General features: G+C 39.9%; 3 protein-coding genes across 3 annotated transcripts; 1 reads left to right on the forward strand and 2 right to left on the reverse strand.

Annotated features, from left to right (window-relative positions):
• Nucleotides 1-120: 120 nt before the first annotated feature.
• Nucleotides 121-6,721, reverse strand: uck2b (uridine-cytidine kinase 2b). Its single transcript, XM_054596014.1, has 7 exons — nt 6,580-6,721; nt 3,805-3,964; nt 2,982-3,078; nt 2,597-2,739; nt 2,380-2,477; nt 1,965-2,013; nt 121-1,612 (listed from the first exon to the last, which is right to left on the reverse strand). The coding sequence occupies exons 1-7, from the start codon at nt 6,682-6,684 to the stop codon at nt 1,476-1,478; spliced, it is 789 nt and encodes a 262-aa protein (XP_054451989.1). The 5' UTR covers nt 6,685-6,721; the 3' UTR covers nt 121-1,475.
• Nucleotides 6,722-7,614: 893 nt separating this feature from the next.
• aldh9a1b (aldehyde dehydrogenase 9 family, member A1b) lies at nt 7,615-13,793 on the forward strand. Its single transcript, XM_054624818.1, is given in 13 exon segments — nt 7,615-7,694; nt 7,910-8,132; nt 8,595-8,740; nt 9,074-9,203; nt 9,534-9,668; nt 11,065-11,261; nt 11,511-11,532; nt 11,535-11,650; nt 11,762-11,950; nt 12,041-12,128; nt 12,318-12,459; nt 12,642-12,754; nt 12,958-13,793. Coding segments are annotated over 12 exon segments (1,551 nt in total). The 5' UTR covers nt 7,615-7,694; nt 7,910-7,954; the 3' UTR covers nt 13,053-13,793.
• A 6-nt stretch (nt 13,794-13,799) lies between these two features.
• On the reverse strand, nt 13,800-17,222 carry zte38 (zebrafish testis-expressed 38). The gene is made up of 12 exons (XM_054624831.1): nt 16,969-17,222; nt 16,610-16,754; nt 16,248-16,311; nt 16,021-16,057; nt 15,893-15,913; nt 15,761-15,787; nt 15,569-15,636; nt 15,335-15,483; nt 15,003-15,235; nt 14,741-14,789; nt 14,623-14,663; nt 13,800-13,902 (listed from the first exon to the last, which is right to left on the reverse strand). Exons 1-12 carry the CDS (start codon nt 17,017-17,019, stop codon nt 13,855-13,857), a joined length of 933 nt encoding a protein of 310 aa, XP_054480806.1. The 5' UTR covers nt 17,020-17,222; the 3' UTR covers nt 13,800-13,854.
• Nucleotides 17,223-18,207: the final 985 nt, after the last annotated feature.

Genomic DNA, 18,207 nt, shown 5'->3' on the forward strand with positions numbered 1-18,207 from the left:
CTTGCAATATTATTTCAGTGAGTCTTTGTTCGCAAAACCACGCATGAGACATTCAAATATGTATATAAGTCATATTAACGCATGATATTAACAAACAATCACACTCTTCACACAAAGACAGTCGGCTGCATCAGTTTATTAACCATTAAGCACTTGTCCTCATCGTCATAAATCATTACACAGCCTACAGTACAAATCTCGCGGTACAAATCAGTCATTCAAGTCATTTATACACAATAAATACAGCACGTGGAATACAAAATTAAGTCAACAGTTTATTATACCTTTAAGTGTAAGAATGGAAACTGGCTTTTAGCGTGGATATTTACTGTACACGTTAACCTGAGGCAACTTTGCAGAGGCATTGTGGTGGGTCTTGGTGGTTAATGGCCACACACCTGGGACAACTAATATTGCTGTGGCATTGAACACCTTTAGCATCCCCTTTTCTGGCATTTGAAATTAAAAATGGTATTTCCAACCTGAGAGTAAACATATAGTCATATTTTTAATCATATTAAACAGGGCTTGATTCCCTCATGAATGCTAGTCTAACCATCCAAAACTAGGAATATTTAAGTGAATAATTTATCCATATTTAAATAACCATCTCATTTACAAAATAGTACTTTTTCTAAATTAGTTTTCATTGGGGCACTCATCAGTATTGTAATAATTAGGAGGCAAGTGTATCCCCGAAGTGTAACAATACCATCAACACTAGACTGGGTTAATACAGTAGTCAGACGAACCTTCCAGCCTTTGGCTTCATTGATCTGAGAGTCAAAATATTCTGCACCTGATAATCAGTATTTGAAAATCATGCAGTGTGTTGCTGTTGCAGCAGACATTATACAGTCAGTGTGGTGGATACTTTGTAGTAAACAGACCTCTAGTGAAACACATACTAAACAATACAGAGAAACTTAAATACCGAACAAAAGGGTTGGAAACACTCCCAAGATTGTCAGTACAAATACAGAGTGCAATTCTGGTGTCTTTAACTCATCTTCTAATTTCATCCTTCTCGTCTGGGACCCACTCAAACGTTGATGAATCTCCCCCGCTATTAGGGGTTCAAGTTTTATCAGACATTGCAATAAAGAAAAAGGGTTCCCCTCTTTTATTCATTAGCGGCATAATTTACCATGGAGCAGCAGGGGATACATAAAAAACAAAAAGCAATTTGGGAGAAAAATGCATGGGGTTAAATTTAACCCATGGTTTCATCACAGGAATAACAAGATCTTTTCTTTTATCCTGCTGACAAAAAAAAAAAAAAAAAAGAAAAAAAAATCTAAATCCCAAGTACAGCAATTACAATGAAAGTACCCATTAACAAGAGTAATCATAATAAAAGGCATTTCAATTCTTTTTGCATTTCTTCTCTCTTAAATACAGGGATGCCAACAGGCATTATTTACAGCGTAACTCCCCACACCCCTCTCCGGGCGGTGAAGAGAGTTGGGACGAGGTCAATGAGGCCGGCTGCTGGACTCGGAGGTCCGCCGCTGGCGTGGAGTACTGTGGCCGTTCATGCAGCCGTTGTGGCGCTTGCTTAGTCCGCCGTTCAGAATGTCTTGGATGTGCTGTACTATCAAGTTGATGGCCACTGCAGAAAATAAAAGACAGCTGTTTACACAGAGTACTCCACAGCACTTCTAGAACATTGTCAGACTCATGGACAGATGAAGAAAAAGTGTCAAAATCACAAAGAAGGCCTTTTTCTATTCCACAAACACACTTTGTCAATATCTGGTGCCACCTGGTGGCTCACGTTATTGTAACACCACTTCCCCAGATTTTTTTCATTTGAAAAACATTTAGTCTTCAAACCCAACTGTTTATTTATCTGTAAACTGACAGATGTGTAAAATCTGTTGAATTCCCCTTTTAACAGACACTATTCCCCGCCTGACAAACAAAAATGCAGTGTCGGCGTAGTGTAGAATAGTTGTCCATACCAAGGTTATCTGCTCCTCGAGGAATAATCACATCTGCATACTTCTTTGTCTAGTAGAAATAAAGAAAAAGGTCAATGTTCAAAAAACATTTCTCATGATCAGATTTATAAATATATACCGCACAACAGTGCCACACAGATACTTGGTAGTTTAAGAAAATTGTGACCTAGATATGAACTACTTTTACAGTCAAAATAAAACTCTGTGCTTCCTGGTTAAACAATGTAATGCAGCACTTAAAACGTATGTGCCTTTGGCCTGTCTCTACTGCAATTTCCTGATTCAGAAGAGCAGCCATAAACATAAATACATCTGTTTAAAGCTAAAATTGGCTGATAATGTTGGACACCCAAGTTTATCAGTTGGGACTCTTATGCACAACCTCAGATGCCTGTAGGGTAGAAACATTGCTTACTGGTAAACAGAACTCTTCAAAGGCTGGTTTCACAAAAGTGATGTATTGAGCCAGCACTTGTTCCAGCTCTCTCCCACGCTCACTGATGTCTCTAAGAACTGAAAGCACACAAAGAAAGAGACACAATATAAATGCTAGCTATTAAACAAACTGAAAATAGTAAGGGGGTGCCGTGCTCTACACCCTTTTGTGTATTAACCCAACTCTCACTACACACCTCGGCGAGAGAGTCGTGTGTCTGGATCTGTGTCGACAAACAGCTTCATCTGGAAAAGATCTCTGATTTCCTGAGAGTAGAACATGAGGATGCCCTCAAACAGGACCACATCAGCCGGATACACCGTGATAAACTCTTCTTTCCTGGAACAACACAGATTTCCTCCTCTTTGTCAGCGACTACATTCAGACATGTAGCGACTACATTCAGACATGTAGCAACTACATTCAGACCATGGGTTAGTATGAAAATGTAAAATTATTACACAACTATGTTAAGCAGGAACTGGTTCAACATGACCATTAGTGTCATTCTATTCTGATAGAACAAAATGTTTTGGTGCTGACCAAACAGGAACTATAAAGTGTTACAGATAGGTGCTCACCTGGAATGAGTGACAAAGTCATAAACTGGGATCTGGACAGTCTCCCCCTGCAGGATTTCCCTGAGTGTTTGCTTTATCAGCTCATTGTCAAAGGCATCTAAGGAAAAGAAAAGGCAAACGCTCAGTAGGGATCTTTGCAAGACGCTGTGTAACTTAGCCCCAGTTAAACCGGCTTGGTGTGCGCCAATGTAGGACCCCACACTGCACGTTTGGTAACCCAGGAATCCCTTTCGTGTAACAGGTGCTGGGTTCAGCCTCTGAGCCTTAGAGCAGCTGCCTCTGAGAAAGGCCTGCTGACTGTTGGGATTTAAAATCAGCCGAGAAAGGAAGCAGGAGCTTCAGGGGGCCAAGTCAGACTCCAAAAATGGAGTCTATGCTTCTGCCAAGACGCAGCGGAAGAAATCAACATGGCAGCAATGAGTGCTGCTTAACCCAAGCCTGATTTAAATGGTTTATATCATCTTGGTAAATTGCTTTGTTTGAATTTGAAAATTATTGTAATCTAAATTAGTCAGCATATTTTAATCTGTGTAGTCCTTAAGCAGCCTCAGCTGTTACTTATTCCTAACGCATTTCTTTTCATACCACATCAATTTGGCTTAGGTCAGGTAGGTGGAGAATTTCAAAACCACAAACCCACAGTGAAAATACACCTGCAGAACCTGCTTTCCAATCATTTAAAAGAAGAAAAAAAAATACTTTTCTTGGTGCAACTGAAATCTGTGATATGAATGGCACACGTGTGCCTGCTGCAAACCAGCAGAGGTGATATATATCCTTTACACTACTATAAGCTGTGCCTCACTACTCGGCTTGTGCATACCTGGGTGATCAAAGTTGAACTGGCCCTTAAGTGCTTTTGCCTTCTGCTCTGGAGTCAGTGCCTTGTAGAAGCTGTCCTGACTGAGGATGACCACCTGCCGCTGGTGGTGGTCGATCTTGTTCTGGCCCAGCAGCTCCATGATCTTCTCACATACAGACGACTGCAGAAACAGACAAATAGAAAAAAGTAAGTCAATAGATAGAAACCGGAGGTGACTGAGCATCAACAGTCTACATACATGGAGGTAAGAAAAACGTACGCAAGTGTGTGTGGTTAATATCACATCTGTTTTTCATAACCGTCAACCCAAATACGAGTGAAACTAGTTTCAACTCTATCGAAATAGAACGGAATTAAGACTGGTGTTACACCCACACTCAAATTTAACAAGAAAGCGGGTGGGTAATTCCCGACCTTGTGTGAGGTCAACTAACACAATCATAGATTAAATGCCCAGCGGTCCACCATGTTTGTCCCCACTGACCTTCCCAGCCAAACGAATCTCATGCCCAGTGCTGAGTGGGCATTCTCCCGTTACCCGAGGCTCTGTTGCCTTTGTGTCAATGAAATTGTGTTACAATGAATTTGGACCGCCTCCTCACTCGAGAGCTGGTAGGTTGTGTCAACACACTCAAACGCAACAATTTCAGAGTGAATGACTAATCCACAGTGACATTTAATGAGGCAATCTACAGCATCAATTTTAATGCTCATACTTCTAGATTTAGAAACCGATTGGTAACGACTCACAATCCATAAATAATCACATAACCCATCGTTATTCATTAAGTGAAAAGCAAACGTTTCCAGAAGCTGGCACTACTTTTTATATCACTGTAACATAATTGTTCATTTAGAGACAGCTTCACTGGTGTTCTAATCACTTAATGGGGGTTTGTAGTCTAGTATATGTCAATATTAGTTTACTACTGCAAATAGGGATTGTAGAAGAACATTTTATATCTTTAACTTGTATTAACTGTATTCTTTTGCATTGATTTGTATTCCTTTCCGTTCTGTCTCAGTAACAGTAAACCTCTGTCCAGACAGAAACTATTTTACATTAATTAACAACCCTCTGTTAGTAAAACCTTTTGATGCAATGTGAAGATTGCTCAGCTTGTATTGTGCCTATATTAATCCACTACTACAGACTTGTCAGTTTGCTTCTCAAACATAACTCACTCTTTGAACTGACAATGAATACATCTTGGGTGATGATTGATCAAAGGTCTTTCCTTCCCGAGAAGCTTAGCCCAACCCACATCATCTGATGAACTGTTTGTTTCCTGTAAAACTGTATATAATCTTGACCAGAACCTACTGTAGTCAGAGAGAATTCTACAAGCATACTGTGAAGTTCTGTCTCCACTGCGCAGGGAATAAAGCTCCTCTGAACCAGCCACTGAATTGGACCTTAAAGAAACTTTTCTTCCACAGGATCGATGGGTTAATTCATGCTTAGATTTAGCAACCGAGTCTGATATCTTTTGTTTTCAATACTGATGGAACAAAGAAACGATTTTCTGTATTCAACGAGAACTGCCGAGAAAAAAAAGAAAGAAAAAACAAGCCTCAGCAGTGAGCCCGAGAAACACAAAATCAGCACTGCTGCCACATTGTGGGGGGGGGGGATGACTTCAGACCAGAATGCCAAAATGCATCTTCCAATCCATTAGCAGTCAGCCACCTTACGACTTGACACTGGCGTCAAAACCAGTAAGACCACCCTTCTTTCAGTAACCTGTGCGGGGTTTACAGGAAGGAAAACACAGGCTCGCTGCCAGTAATAAGATATCTGGGACAAAGTTTGGAGGAGGGGCCAACGAGGAGGACGGAGGAGAGGCGAGCATTTGCCCTCATATGTAATTATGTGATCCTTCACTGCAAGCGAGACCAGTTGGAGCCAGATACTCGACGCCTTGTTTTTTCTAAAATGCTGCTTAGTTGTGGTCGTCACTGACAAGCCTATCCGTTTAAAACGTGTCCCCAGATAACACGGGGTGTGGTTACTGGTACCACCGAGAGCTCGCACAATAGACCGGTTCATAACAAAGAAAATGACGTCATTGGAAATATCCACATCCGATGTCTCACTGGAGCGTGGATGTCACGCTTAAAAAGGCAAATAAGTGAGGATGTTAAGTCAAATAGCTGACTAAAGCCTCGTCACCATGTTTTTTTAACGTGTCGTATATAGCACAAAGGACGTGGGCGCGATGGAAAGACACCAACAAAATAGGCGATGTTATCCCAGGCCACTCACACATACACGTGTGTCGCCACCAAGGGGTAGTTGACTCACCCTGTTCATAGGGGATAGTCTACACATGTAACAAACATGGTTCACAATATTTACACACTTCGGGTGGCCTGGAGACACGCTGGCACTGGTGTGTGTGCCCGGTCTGCTCCAGTGTGATGGAATGTAGCGGTGCGGCTAACACGGCTAAAGCTAGCATCAGTGGTACACACGTAGTCGGGAGTGACTACCCTCCAGCATGACAGGGGAGTAATGGACAAACGCGAGATTTTCAGTAATGTTTACTCATAACAGGCGTTAAGTCAAACGCGAAACAAGTAAAACCTGTGCTATCTAGGCGCTGTGTGGTTAAACACAATGAGAAAGCTGTCAATCAAAACTCAGCGTTGAGTCCACGGGGTTGCGTCGCTGTAGCCACGCGGTCAACCAGCACCCGGCTGCCGTGATTTAACATCGATTTTAAAACATGACATTTCGCCAAAACCGTCAAATTAGCTAGCTGGAGTGCCAACCTTGCCACTGGCGGTGCCCCCGGAGACACCGATGAGAAACGGTTGCCGGATAACGTTGGTGTTCTCGCCGCGGTCCCTTAGGTGTGTTTCACTGTCCCCGGTCATGCTTGCAATGTATCGTCAGAGCTGCTGTGCTGGAACATCACTGAGGCGAAGCTCCGCCCACAACACCAACGTTCTTTTTATGGACTCACTTTTTATTTATTATTTTATTTTACATTAATTTATTTACATGTATTTTTCAGTATAAATGAACTATAATACATTTATATTCCATTAAATGAGTAATTTGTAAATATTACTTTCATAGTTATTTTTTCTAAGATTGACTGAAAACAACAGCAACGGTCACACATCACTAGCCCCGCCCCCTGGGTGCAACACCAACGTTCTTTTTATGGACTAACTTTTTATTTATTATTTTATTTTACATTAATTTATTTACATGTATTTTTCAGTATAAATGAACTATAATACATTTATATTCCAATTAAATGAGTAATTTGTAAATATTACTTTCATAGTTATTTTTTCTAAGATTGACTGAAAACAACAGCAACGGTCACACATCACTAGCCCCGCCCCCTGGGTGCAACACCAACGTTCTTTTTATGGACTCACATTTTATTTTATTTTACATTAATTTATTTACATGTATTTTTCAGTATAAATGAACTATAATACATTTATATTCCAATTAAATGAGTAATTTGTAAATATTACTTTCATAGTTATTTTTTCTAAGATTGACTGAAAACAACCAATCGACACCAGCAACGGTCATACGTCACTAGCCCCGCCCCCTGGGTGCAACACCAACGTTCTTTTTATGGACTCACATTTTATTTTTATTTTACATTAATTTATTTACATGTATTTTTCAGTATAAATGAACTATAATACATTTATATTCCAATTAAATGAGTAATTTGTAAATATTACTTTCATAGTTATTTTTTCTGAGATTGACTGAAAACAACCAATCGACACCAGCAACGGTCATACGTCACTAGCCCCGCCCCCTGGGTGCAACACCAACATTCTTTTTATGGACTCACTTTTTATTTTCTCACTCTTAGCCTCCCGATACGCACCACCTGTGAGGAAGCCTGCGCGTAAGTTGTTTTTTGAGGAGTTCAATATGTTAAAAAGTGAGAAAGCGAGGAACAAGAAATCTGCATGTTACAGTTTTGTGCACTTGTTGTAAACGCGAGAAAACTTTAAACTTTTAGTGAATCTCCTTTTTTTCACGTTAATGTTGAAGGGACGGTGTCACATGTAGTTTACCAGCAGTATTATAAAGGAGTATAACAGTATGTATGTTTTGCAGCTGTATGCTAAACGTGGAGCAGCTGTCGACAGGTTGAGTAACGGTATGCTGCAGAGGCTCGCTGCGTCCGTGCGGCGGCCCGCGGCGGCTCCTCTCGCGGCGGCGGTGCGGTGCGTCTCCTCCGGCTCAGTGGACATCAAGGTCCCGCTGAACTTCTGGGCTGGGAAGAGACAGACCAGCCGGAAGAAATGTAACAAGGAACATGTTTACGAACCTGCAACAGGTGAGCCACACTATTATGACGTTGTCCTCATTGGACTTTGAGCCTTGCTGTGTAAGGTCAGCTGATCTCTGGTCTGTGTGTGATCCTCTATTAGTCCCACAGGGGGGACATTGTATCTGGACCTTCCTCACCCTAATGGCTGAAACACGGTTCACTGCTTATCTTTCAGCAAATGCAGTCAATATGATTTTTGTGTCTCTTTGTGGCTCTTTCTCAGCCACTTTGATTGCTGTATTTTTAGGCATCTTCTTATCTTGTCACTCATCCTGGTAATGGAAGAGAGAGTGTAAATACATACATCCACTATGTTACAGGCCTAGACTTCATGTCCTTCTTTATTAAAGGATGACTTCAAACCAGTAAAACCTAAATGAAAAAGCAAGGTGATATGGGCTTGCCAAATTGTACAACGTTTTGTTTTCTACTTAACCTGTGTGTGCTTTCCCGTTCTTCACTGTGCAGGGCGAGTCTTGTGCCATTTGGAGCCGTGTGGTACTGAGGAGGTAGATCAGGCTGTGAAGGCTGCCAAGTCGGCTTTTGGCCATTGGAGCAAAATGTCTGGGATGGAGAGGGCGAGGATCATGATAGAAGCTGCGCATATCATTGAGGTGTCTTTTGTTTTGTTGATTTGCTACCTCTGGTTTCCAAAATGTATGAGTAATTCGATGGATCTCTTATATCTAGCATAACAAAGATCTAAAGAGTGGGAATCACTATACCTTGTGTATATTTAATGTAATAAGAAAATACTAGATTACTACATTATCTACATCTCTTCCTTTGTGATTAGCACACCTTTTATAACAAAACTAAATAGGGGATATTACCCTACCCAAATGAAGTGTATTTCATGAAAAGAGTTATGTATTTTCAGTGTTGCATCTGAGATCTTGTCTAACACAAACAAAATGTTTGGCACTTACTCTGGCTTTCATGTTCAGAGCAGGAGAGAGGAGATAGCTGAAATGGAGGTGGTCAACAATGGGAAGTCCATCACAGAGGCCCGTCTGGATGTGGACTCTGCCAGACTGTGCATAGAGTACTATGCAGCCCTGGCTAGCACTCTAGCAGGTTGGTACAAAACAACTCTCACTCATCATTTCCAACTTTCCAAGAGGTCTTGAAGCCGGAGGCCAAAAAATAACTGTTACAAGCATGACAGACAACAATTTCACACTGTTACTAACTGTGTAATCCACATTCATTACAATGCATTAATTACAAGGTTTAGTGGAAAAGCCAACCATTATGGTGCATTAGCCAATATTAAGATATTAGTGAAAATCTGATATATGATAGATTGACACTGTGCACTCTTTTTTAAACCAAAAGCTTAAAAACCTTTATTCAAACCTTTTTATACCTGTTTTTACGAAATACTTTTGCCTTCTTTTTTTCAAGGCCAGCATGTCCAGTTGCCCGGGGGATCCTTTGCCTACACCCGCAGGGAGCCTCTGGGAGTGTGTGTCGGCATCGGTGCTTGGAATTATCCTTTCCAGATAGCTGCTTGGAAATCAGCTCCAGCCCTGGCCTGTGGTATGGGATACTTCTAAAGTTGTCAAGACATAAATTATTACCTTTAGTACACATAACTAGTTTCCCCTGTCAGGGAGGTTTTTTTTTTTTATTTGTTTGCTATGTTTATTTATTTTTTATTTAGCAGAATATCTCAAAAACTACCTGAAGGGATTCAGTGACATTTGTTAAGAATTAAGAAAACATAGAGGTTTTAAGTTTGGATATAGGAGTTGGTATGAGCGATAACGAGATACGTACTGGCAGGCCTTATGGCGGGTGTGCTATAGTGTATGACAAGCATGTTAAATGTACTGTTACACCTATCGATGTTGATAACAAGCGTTGTGTGGCTGCTATGATGATTGTGGGTGATTGTCGTATACTTCTTGTGACTGTCTATATGCCATGTGATTGTAACACTGGCATTTGGCGTGTCCCCAACACTACTCATTGCAATCTGTTACCCAGTCTTATGTCAACATCTAATATTGAATGTCAATTGTTATCTAGCTTCTCTATGTTCCTATGCACTGTGCATAATAGCGATAATGCCTTAGTTCGCCTATGTTCTGATGGATTGATGTACAGTACCAGTCAAAAGTTTGGACACACCTTCTCATTCAACTACTTTGAAGAATCTAAAATATAAAACATATTCTAGTTTGTTGAGCATTTGCTTGTTTACCACATCATTCCATATGTGTTCCTTCATAGTTTGGATGTCTTCAATATTAATCTACAATATTTTAAAAATAAAGAAAAACCATTGAACGAGAAGGTGTGTCCAAACTTTTGACTGGTACTGTATAGCCAGACGTCTGTTGCTATTAACCAACGGTTTCTCATGTACAAAACTAATGTAAATATGTTGACGTATAACAGACGTGTTTTGCGTCGCCAAATATGTAATGATACCGTTGCTGATTGTGTGGATGTTGCTATGTGATGTTCGAGATGGTCTGAGAGAATGTGAGTTTGAGGGGACTGACATCAAGACCGTGATCAGTCTCCTAGTGATTATGTTAGTTTTTTCCAACTGTACAATATATGTGCGAATAAATTATTATTTATAACTCACCCACTCACACATAACATGCAATTTCAGCCAAATTTATATGCACATTTACTCTTAGCAATCCTGAAAGATGTAATGGCTTTTCGCCCATAGATGGCACTACAGCAACATAAAATGTTTAAATGGTCACATCACATGAGTCTGTTTCTTTCCACAGATTGCATAATTTTCTGATGTAATACACCATAACATGCCAAATTGAGGTATAACCCCAAACCACAGCTGCTTTATGTGCTTTATTGGGCAGACTTGACATCTCTGATCTCTGTGTGCTTTCTCGTTGATTAGATAAGTCAAACAAGAGGTCTTACTTATTCTTATGTCCGTCATCTTAAATAGGAAACTCCATGGTGTTCAAGCCGTCACCAGTGACGCCTGTGACAGCAGTCATGCTGGCAGAGATCTATGCCGAGGCTGGAGCTCCGGAGGGGCTGCTTAACGTGGTGCAGGGCGGCCAGGAGACTGGCAGCTTACTCTGCTACCACCCAGACGTCGCTAAAGTGTCCTTCACCGGGAGTGTGGCCACAGGAAAGAAGGTCAGTGCAACTTACACGGCAGAACTTCATATTCTACGCACCTTGTCAACTTTTATTGATTTTATTAGCGTGAGATATTAAATAAAAAAAACACAAGTAAATCATAAAAGGTAATGGGGAATGTTAATTCCCTATATTTAGGTTTTGTAGATTTAGTGGCAAAGATGTCGAGATCTGTCTTTTTCTCCATAATCCTAAATGTGACAAGAACAATCGATGGGTATTCTTCCACGTGACTTTGACCAACAGATTATGGAGATGGCATCCAAGGGGTGAAGCCTGTGACTCTGGAGCTTGGAGGGAAATCTCCTCTGCTCATCTTTGAGGACAGCGATCTTGAGAACGCCGTGAGGGGAGCTCTAATGGCCAACTTCCTGTCTCAAGGCCAGGTATATATTGTGCTATTCTGCTTTGGATATAATCTGTTTAATTTGTATATGCTGACACATGTGACCAATCTACAAATGAAAGCATATTATATTTGATTAAATGTAACACAGGTCTGCAGCAATGGTACAAGGGTCTTTGTTCAGAAGGATATTCTGCCTGAGTTTGTGGAGGAGGTGGTGAAGAGGACACGGGCGATCGAGATAGGAGACCCACTATTGGAGAGCACACGAATGGGAGCACTGGTCAACCAGCCACATCTGGAAAAAGTCCTATCCTTTGTTGATCAGGCAAAGAAAGAGGTAAGACTCGTCCTATTTATTTTGTTTTGTCAACAGGCTCTTGTGCAGCATCTTTAATTCGACCTTTTTGTGAATTGCTCTGTTTTAAAGGGAGCTACAGTGTTATGCGGAGGTGAAGCTTTTGTTCCATCAGATCCCAAACTCAGAGGTGGATACTACATGACTCCATGTGTATTGGGTAAGACTTCCATACATCTTTACTCTTTGGTACAGTGTTGCAACCTTATTTTACCCTTTTTCTAATTCTGGCTGGAACATCACAAATGTTTAGAAGTCAAAAGGGATTCATCTCTCCTTGAATACAGTTAAGATAGAGGTGACTTTAAGGTCACACAAGCGTTTGTCCTTTCTTTCGTTTCTCGTTCAGGCGACTGCACAGATGAGATGACCTGTGTGAAGGAGGAGATCTTCGGTCCCGTCATGTCTGTGTTGTCCTTCGAAACAGAAGAGGAGGTGCTGCTGCGAGCCAATGACACAACCATGGGTCTGGCTGCAGGAGTTTTCACCAGGTGGGTTTGTGGTGAGACATTAAGGACAACCTCACAGGCTCGTAAAGGAGACTTTTTGAACCATGATTGTCTTTAAGTTGGAGGCAGCAAAATGACAAATAGTTTCAGTCAAATTTAACAATTAATAGATCAGTAGAAGCATGTGTAAATATTATTAAAATGAACACACGCAACTTCTCTAGGGATGTGAAGCGAGCCCATCGTGTGGTGGAACACCTCAAGGCTGGTTCCTGTTTCATCAACAACTACAACATCACTCCAGTGGAGGTGCCCTTTGGAGGGTTCAAAATGTCAGGTACAGATGTTTGTAAACAGACCAGGAATCAAACGCCACTGGCCTGTTTTTTATATCATTTCAATCTGCTTGTGGCCCTATAGAGGGGTTATTTATTTTTTGTTGCACAGACTTATACAGCACCATCGCAAAACCACATCAGTAACTAATCTGATCATTGTTGCTTGTACTTCCTTATTCCTTGTAATCTTTACATTCACCAGGCATAGGGCGCGAGAACGGCCAGGTGACAGTTGAATACTACTCCCAGCTGAAGACAGTGTTTGTGGAGATGGGAGACGTGGACAGCCTCTTCTAGGACACGCACATCAAGAAGAAGACGGAGCTGTGACAGTGACCCGGAGACTGAAACAGACGGTCTGGACCAGAACAGTACTTCAGGGAAAGAGCATCAAACGTTGGTGCTCAAAGAGATGAGGAACAAGTCTGAATCAGAGGAGCGCAAGTCTGTACTGAAAGTATGTTCAGTATTTTCTGAATGTGAAATAAATGTAATACTGAAGCAAGTAGCTATATGGAATAGGGGGAATTAAACATTTGAATCTTAAAACACATTTGAATTAGTAACCATCTGTGTCATAAGGATCAAATTAAAGATTGTTCTCTGTATTTGCTGAATCTCGATTGATTTCAGCTTTTAACGCAAAGATATAATTAGCCTACTGTGATATATGATTTTCACTGTATGTTTTCTTGCTTGATATATTCCAACACTCATGTGCAAAATAACAACTTTACAAAGTTGTACTTAAGAACAAAAAAGTTTTATTCAGGTTTATTAAGGTCAAGCTTTTTTTTTTGAACAATATACGTCAATATATTTTATACACACAAAATACAAATGACATGTACCACCTTGAATTTAAATAATATAGATTGTACAGTTAATTTATGCTTTTAATAAAATGTTGTTTAAATTAGAACTAGACAGTAACTTCCTGCCTGGTGGGTAAAGAGTATTATGTAAGGAACCAGTCTTGACACATTTTCATGTCAAATAACTTGTAACATAACATGAAACTGTTTAAAATTTCATTTCATTTCATTTTATGTTTGTGTTCACATTTCTGTCAGAGCTTTTGTTTTGTGTAATGTTTTGGCTAAACTCTTCTTTTCCTCCTTGACAGATTTTTGGCAGCTGCATTTCTCTAAGACAGAAAAAAAATAATCACCTGTCAAGTTTTTATTATGTCATATATAATGTTATCTAACCTGCATACGTCTTATACAGTGGACAACATTTACAGTGATCACAGTTAGTAATCAACCGGTTATGTGGGTAAAAAAGCTTGGGACAGAATCATTTCTACACAAATAATGTGAATTTATTTTATTTTATTTTAATCTAGTTTTCAGTTTACAACGCTCATAAAGGGTTTTTTCATACATGACAACATATTGGGGATAAATATATATTTTATTTCTGATAGCCTTCAGTTTAATTTCAGGCCTGTTAAAAATTGAGAAATGTGCCAAAACCACAACCAAGCTGAGACTTTTTAGCACTACTGGCATTACTGTATTTGAAAACAGCCCAACACTGTTTTAGGCTTTAGCCTGAACTACAATAAACTATATTGTATATACAGTAGGAACTGTATTATAGTGTATTTGAATTAGACTCACTACAGTAATTTAAAAGCGTTTGAAACAGCTGAAGTCGAAAAAAAAATTCAGTAATTACCGAAGCTGTCCATTTCTTCACATTATATTAATGTAATAAATATACAAATGTCAATTAAATGGTAATCTGCATGGTAGATAAAGAATAAAATTGCTTATAATAATTCAAATATAGCGAACAACTTGACAGGCGTGATCGTATAAGAGGTTTCCACTGTATAATCATGCCTCTAGAACAACTATACCTTTGCCGTGGGTCTTTTAGGTTTCTTGAACTGTGCAGACTCTGTTAGAAAGAAAGTTAACAGTGTAAACCTTTTGATATATTTTAACAGTTTTGTAACAGAAGCAGCACAGACTTACCATCCTCGGAAGGTAGATCATCTTCGTCGTATGTTGTCTTACGAGGATCCTGTAACCAGATGTTTACAGACAATTATATTAAACTTAAAGCAAACTACACCAACTAAAAAAAACAAACCTTGAAACACGGGAGAACTTATAAGATCTATCGGGAATGAGCTTGATTTAGCACATTTTTAAAGAGGGAATGTTGTGCGTGTTTACGGTGGGACGAAGATAAAACTGAAACCCCATATTTTAATAACCCTCTTTCTGCCCTCACCTTGATCGTTTCCCTCTCTGGAGGATTGCTCTGAGGAACTTGCTTGGTCTCCCTCAGGTGGTTTCCTTCTTGAAGCTTCTCCAGCCGGCCTTGCTCCGCTGACACACGTACTCTCAAGGTGTGAAATGCCGTCTGCACCTCACCCACCTTGAAGTGCACAGCCATGCCTTCAAACCAGAGGCTGTCACATTCGCCCTCCTTGAAGCCTGGCGGTTGGTAGTCAGCTGGGGTGACTTTTCAAAGGAGAGCAGGAGCAGATGTTTACAGTGTGCAACCCAGGAAATGACACAAGATTCTGAATTTTGTACGACAGAGACATTAATGCATCTTACTGTCGTCATAATAGTAGAGCTTCATGGTGAGGTACACGTTGTTGGGGAGGACGTCCAGGTTCTGCATAAGAAGGAACAGCTTCCTGATGAGCAGCACCGAGGCTCTCTTGGTGTCCTCCAATGACACCTTCATCTCCACATTGTTGTTCCTGTGGTTTCACAGAGGTTATATCATCATCACATATGGAGGCCTTATCCAATACATCTATGCAAACATAGGAATTCTATCCAAACCTGAATATGTCCATCTCTGGTCCCTTCTCAGTGTATTTGAATTTGAACTGGTAGGACTCAATAATGCACTGCAAAGGGAGAAATGTTTCTTAATGTTGATCGGACTTCACATTGTAATTATGATTTGACGCAATAGTGTGTTTCAATTCAAAATCTACCGTCATTTTTCAGTATTTTCAGGGGGCAACTTACATTTGGTTCATCCGGATTGGTGTACACCTAGATTATAATAACATGTTGTACAGAGTTATTGCTCTATTTTTTTCTGCATGTAAGCAAAGTGTTAACAACAAATGTGTCTCTGTACCGACTTAATTTACTTACCCCAATGAATACAATCTGGAGCTGTTAAGAGGACAACATTGAACAAGAGTAAAAATAGTAGCAGTGTGGATCAAAACAGCAGAACAGATTAAACATTACAAATTAGAAGTAGTTAAGGATGCACTTACATACTGCTTCTCTAACGCATCAAAGCAGCCCATCATCCTGGAACATACAAGATTGAACAGGATGAAGACAATAACGACATAATTAGGATAGGAAATGACCCTCAGCCTCCTAGTTCTGATTATCACTGCAGACTTCCTCCTCCTGGTGTTCAGCTAGCTGCTGTGGCCAGCAGACCAAATCACTACTGTGTATTCAGGAAGCATTAGAGCAGGAATATTATAATTACCATTTAACAACTTTGCTGGCACCAGGGGTGTTGCAGTCCTCACGCAAAACTTTGATGCACAAATCTGGTGAAATGGCAAACAACAAATGGTAAAAAAAAAAAAAAAAAGCATACATTAATCTCGATGACCACCATGACCTTTTAAAGTTCTACTCCTTTCCTCGTTTGCTAAAAGTCTAAAATGTTATTTTTCCAGATTTCCAGGTTTCCAAAACCAAACTACTATGTAAAAAAACTCAGTTAACAACGAATGAAATGTGTGAAACGAGTTCTGATATTGCATTTTGGTTTATTCCTATGAATTGCATGCATGGACTTTTCTTGTTTTTTTTTTAACTATTTATGGTCATGTTGGTGGGCACCTTCCAGATATCTGGATCTGTAGGCGTCCTCTGGAAAAATCCCCCTGAGGTAGGTGATGGAGGAGACTGCCACAGCCATCATCCTCTTGACGAAGACAAGGGACTCCTGCTGGGTTTTCAGGTCCTTTAGGAACAATCCAGTCCACTTTGAAAAAGTAAAACAGAGAAACAAATACTTTTGAGAAAACATCTGGACTACATCTTACTTGTCACGTTAAATTGAAGACCACACGATGGCGCAGTTGTCCACGTCAAGCAGACTTTAAACTCATGATAAACATTGACTTATTAAAGCAGAAACAGATTAAATCAAATGGCAAACATGTTCTCGTTTAGTAGTATGCGGTGTGGTCAAAAACCTCGGCAGTTTCCTCCTTGCTCTTCCTGAAGCACATCTTCCCAGCTGCCATGTTTCCCTCCTCCGGTGCTGAGGGGTCTCCAATGCTGACGATTAATTAAACAAGCCAACAATATGTATGCTCCACAAATATCAAGCTGACGTTAAATTAGTCACCTTTTGTAATATTTTGATCTACGCTGTCTTGAAAGTCTATCTCTTGAGGTTAAAGTTACTCAAACGTTGTAGTTACTCAAAGATTAGCGAGCGTATCGAAATGTGTCTTTCCCGCCAAAAGTGTCACATGTGCACCATAAATGACCGGAAGTCTATTTGTAAATATTAAGGTAATATACCTCTATATGAAGTATCAGGATTGAATGAATAAGATATTATTACCTTTCCATAATAAAATAACAGCTTTTTCTGCATCAATAATAACATTAACACCAAGGTCGTTAATTCAAGTGAAATACATGAAGAGAGAGTTCACTTAGAGGCAGGCCCAACCAGAGGTACTGCTCAGTTACCAGCTCCACAGCAGCTAAAACACAGGTGTAATTAATCATATTAATGATGGCCCTGTTTGATTTAGGCGTGTCAGTTAGCAATGCAAAATACAGGACCCTAAATGGAACACAGTCATGATTTATGGGTATTCAAATTTTTATTTTTTTTGGCCCTTTAGTAAGGAAAAACTTCTGGCTGTGAAGTTTTAGAATAAAAATAAAATAAAAGCCTTTCTCTCAGGGTTATTTTAAGTTACTGTGGCTGATAAAACGTTAAAGCTAAAATGCGTGTTGGAGATATGTTGAAGTCACTGAACTACATATTTATAGTAGTCAAAGTTACAGGTTGTTTTGTCCCAACAGGTCAATTAAACAGTAGAGTTGACATTCATATGCGACAGTAATGAAGAGAGGACCAATCAGACAAACTAAGTGAAAGCACCTGTGCATTTAGCAAACGATTAAGCATCTGTTAACCTGTAGGGGAAAGCTAATTCATTTCAAAATTCCCACATTACTCAATCTTATTTATCTTCCACCATTTATTTTATGTGTTTCACTATGTCGTGTAATTGTTCACATAGGTAATGGCTGTGATAAATATAAAGGAATAATAGTATCTCAATCTAATGCTGTGTCATTTTTAAGAAACATATACCTTACTTGTTAGATACTATGTGTAATGGCCCTAACTTCCTAGCATTTCACCTGTGATGTTTGAAGTCAATATGCTCGTTTAGGACGGTGTTATT

The sequence above is a fragment of the Anoplopoma fimbria genome, chromosome 3, assembly GCF_027596085.1.
Source record: "Anoplopoma fimbria isolate UVic2021 breed Golden Eagle Sablefish chromosome 3, Afim_UVic_2022, whole genome shotgun sequence".
NCBI lineage: Eukaryota > Metazoa > Chordata > Actinopteri > Perciformes > Anoplopomatidae > Anoplopoma > Anoplopoma fimbria.

Bases quoted from the DNA above. Each gene is read 5' to 3' on its own strand.
- uck2b (XM_054596014.1), bottom strand. From the start codon at position 6,684: ATGACCGGGGACAGTGAAACACACCTAAGGGACCGCGGCGAGAACACC. The intron at 3,079-3,804 runs GTATGCACAAGC...TCTTTTCCTTAG, and splicing joins GTTCAACTTTGATCACCCAG to ATGCCTTTGACAATGAGCTG. The intron at 2,478-2,596 runs GTGTGTAGTGAG...GTGTGCTTTCAG, and splicing joins CACACGACTCTCTCGCCGAG to TTCTTAGAGACATCAGTGAG.
- zte38 (XM_054624831.1), bottom strand. From the start codon at position 17,019: ATGGCAGCTGGGAAGATGTGCTTCAGGAAGAGCAAGGAGGAAACTGCC. The intron at 16,755-16,968 runs GTTTTTGACCAC...ACTTTTTCAAAG, and splicing joins GCAAGGAGGAAACTGCCGAG to TGGACTGGATTGTTCCTAAA. The intron at 16,058-16,247 runs GTAATTATAATA...TGTATGTTCCAG, and splicing joins GCCAGCAAAGTTGTTAAATG to GATGATGGGCTGCTTTGATG.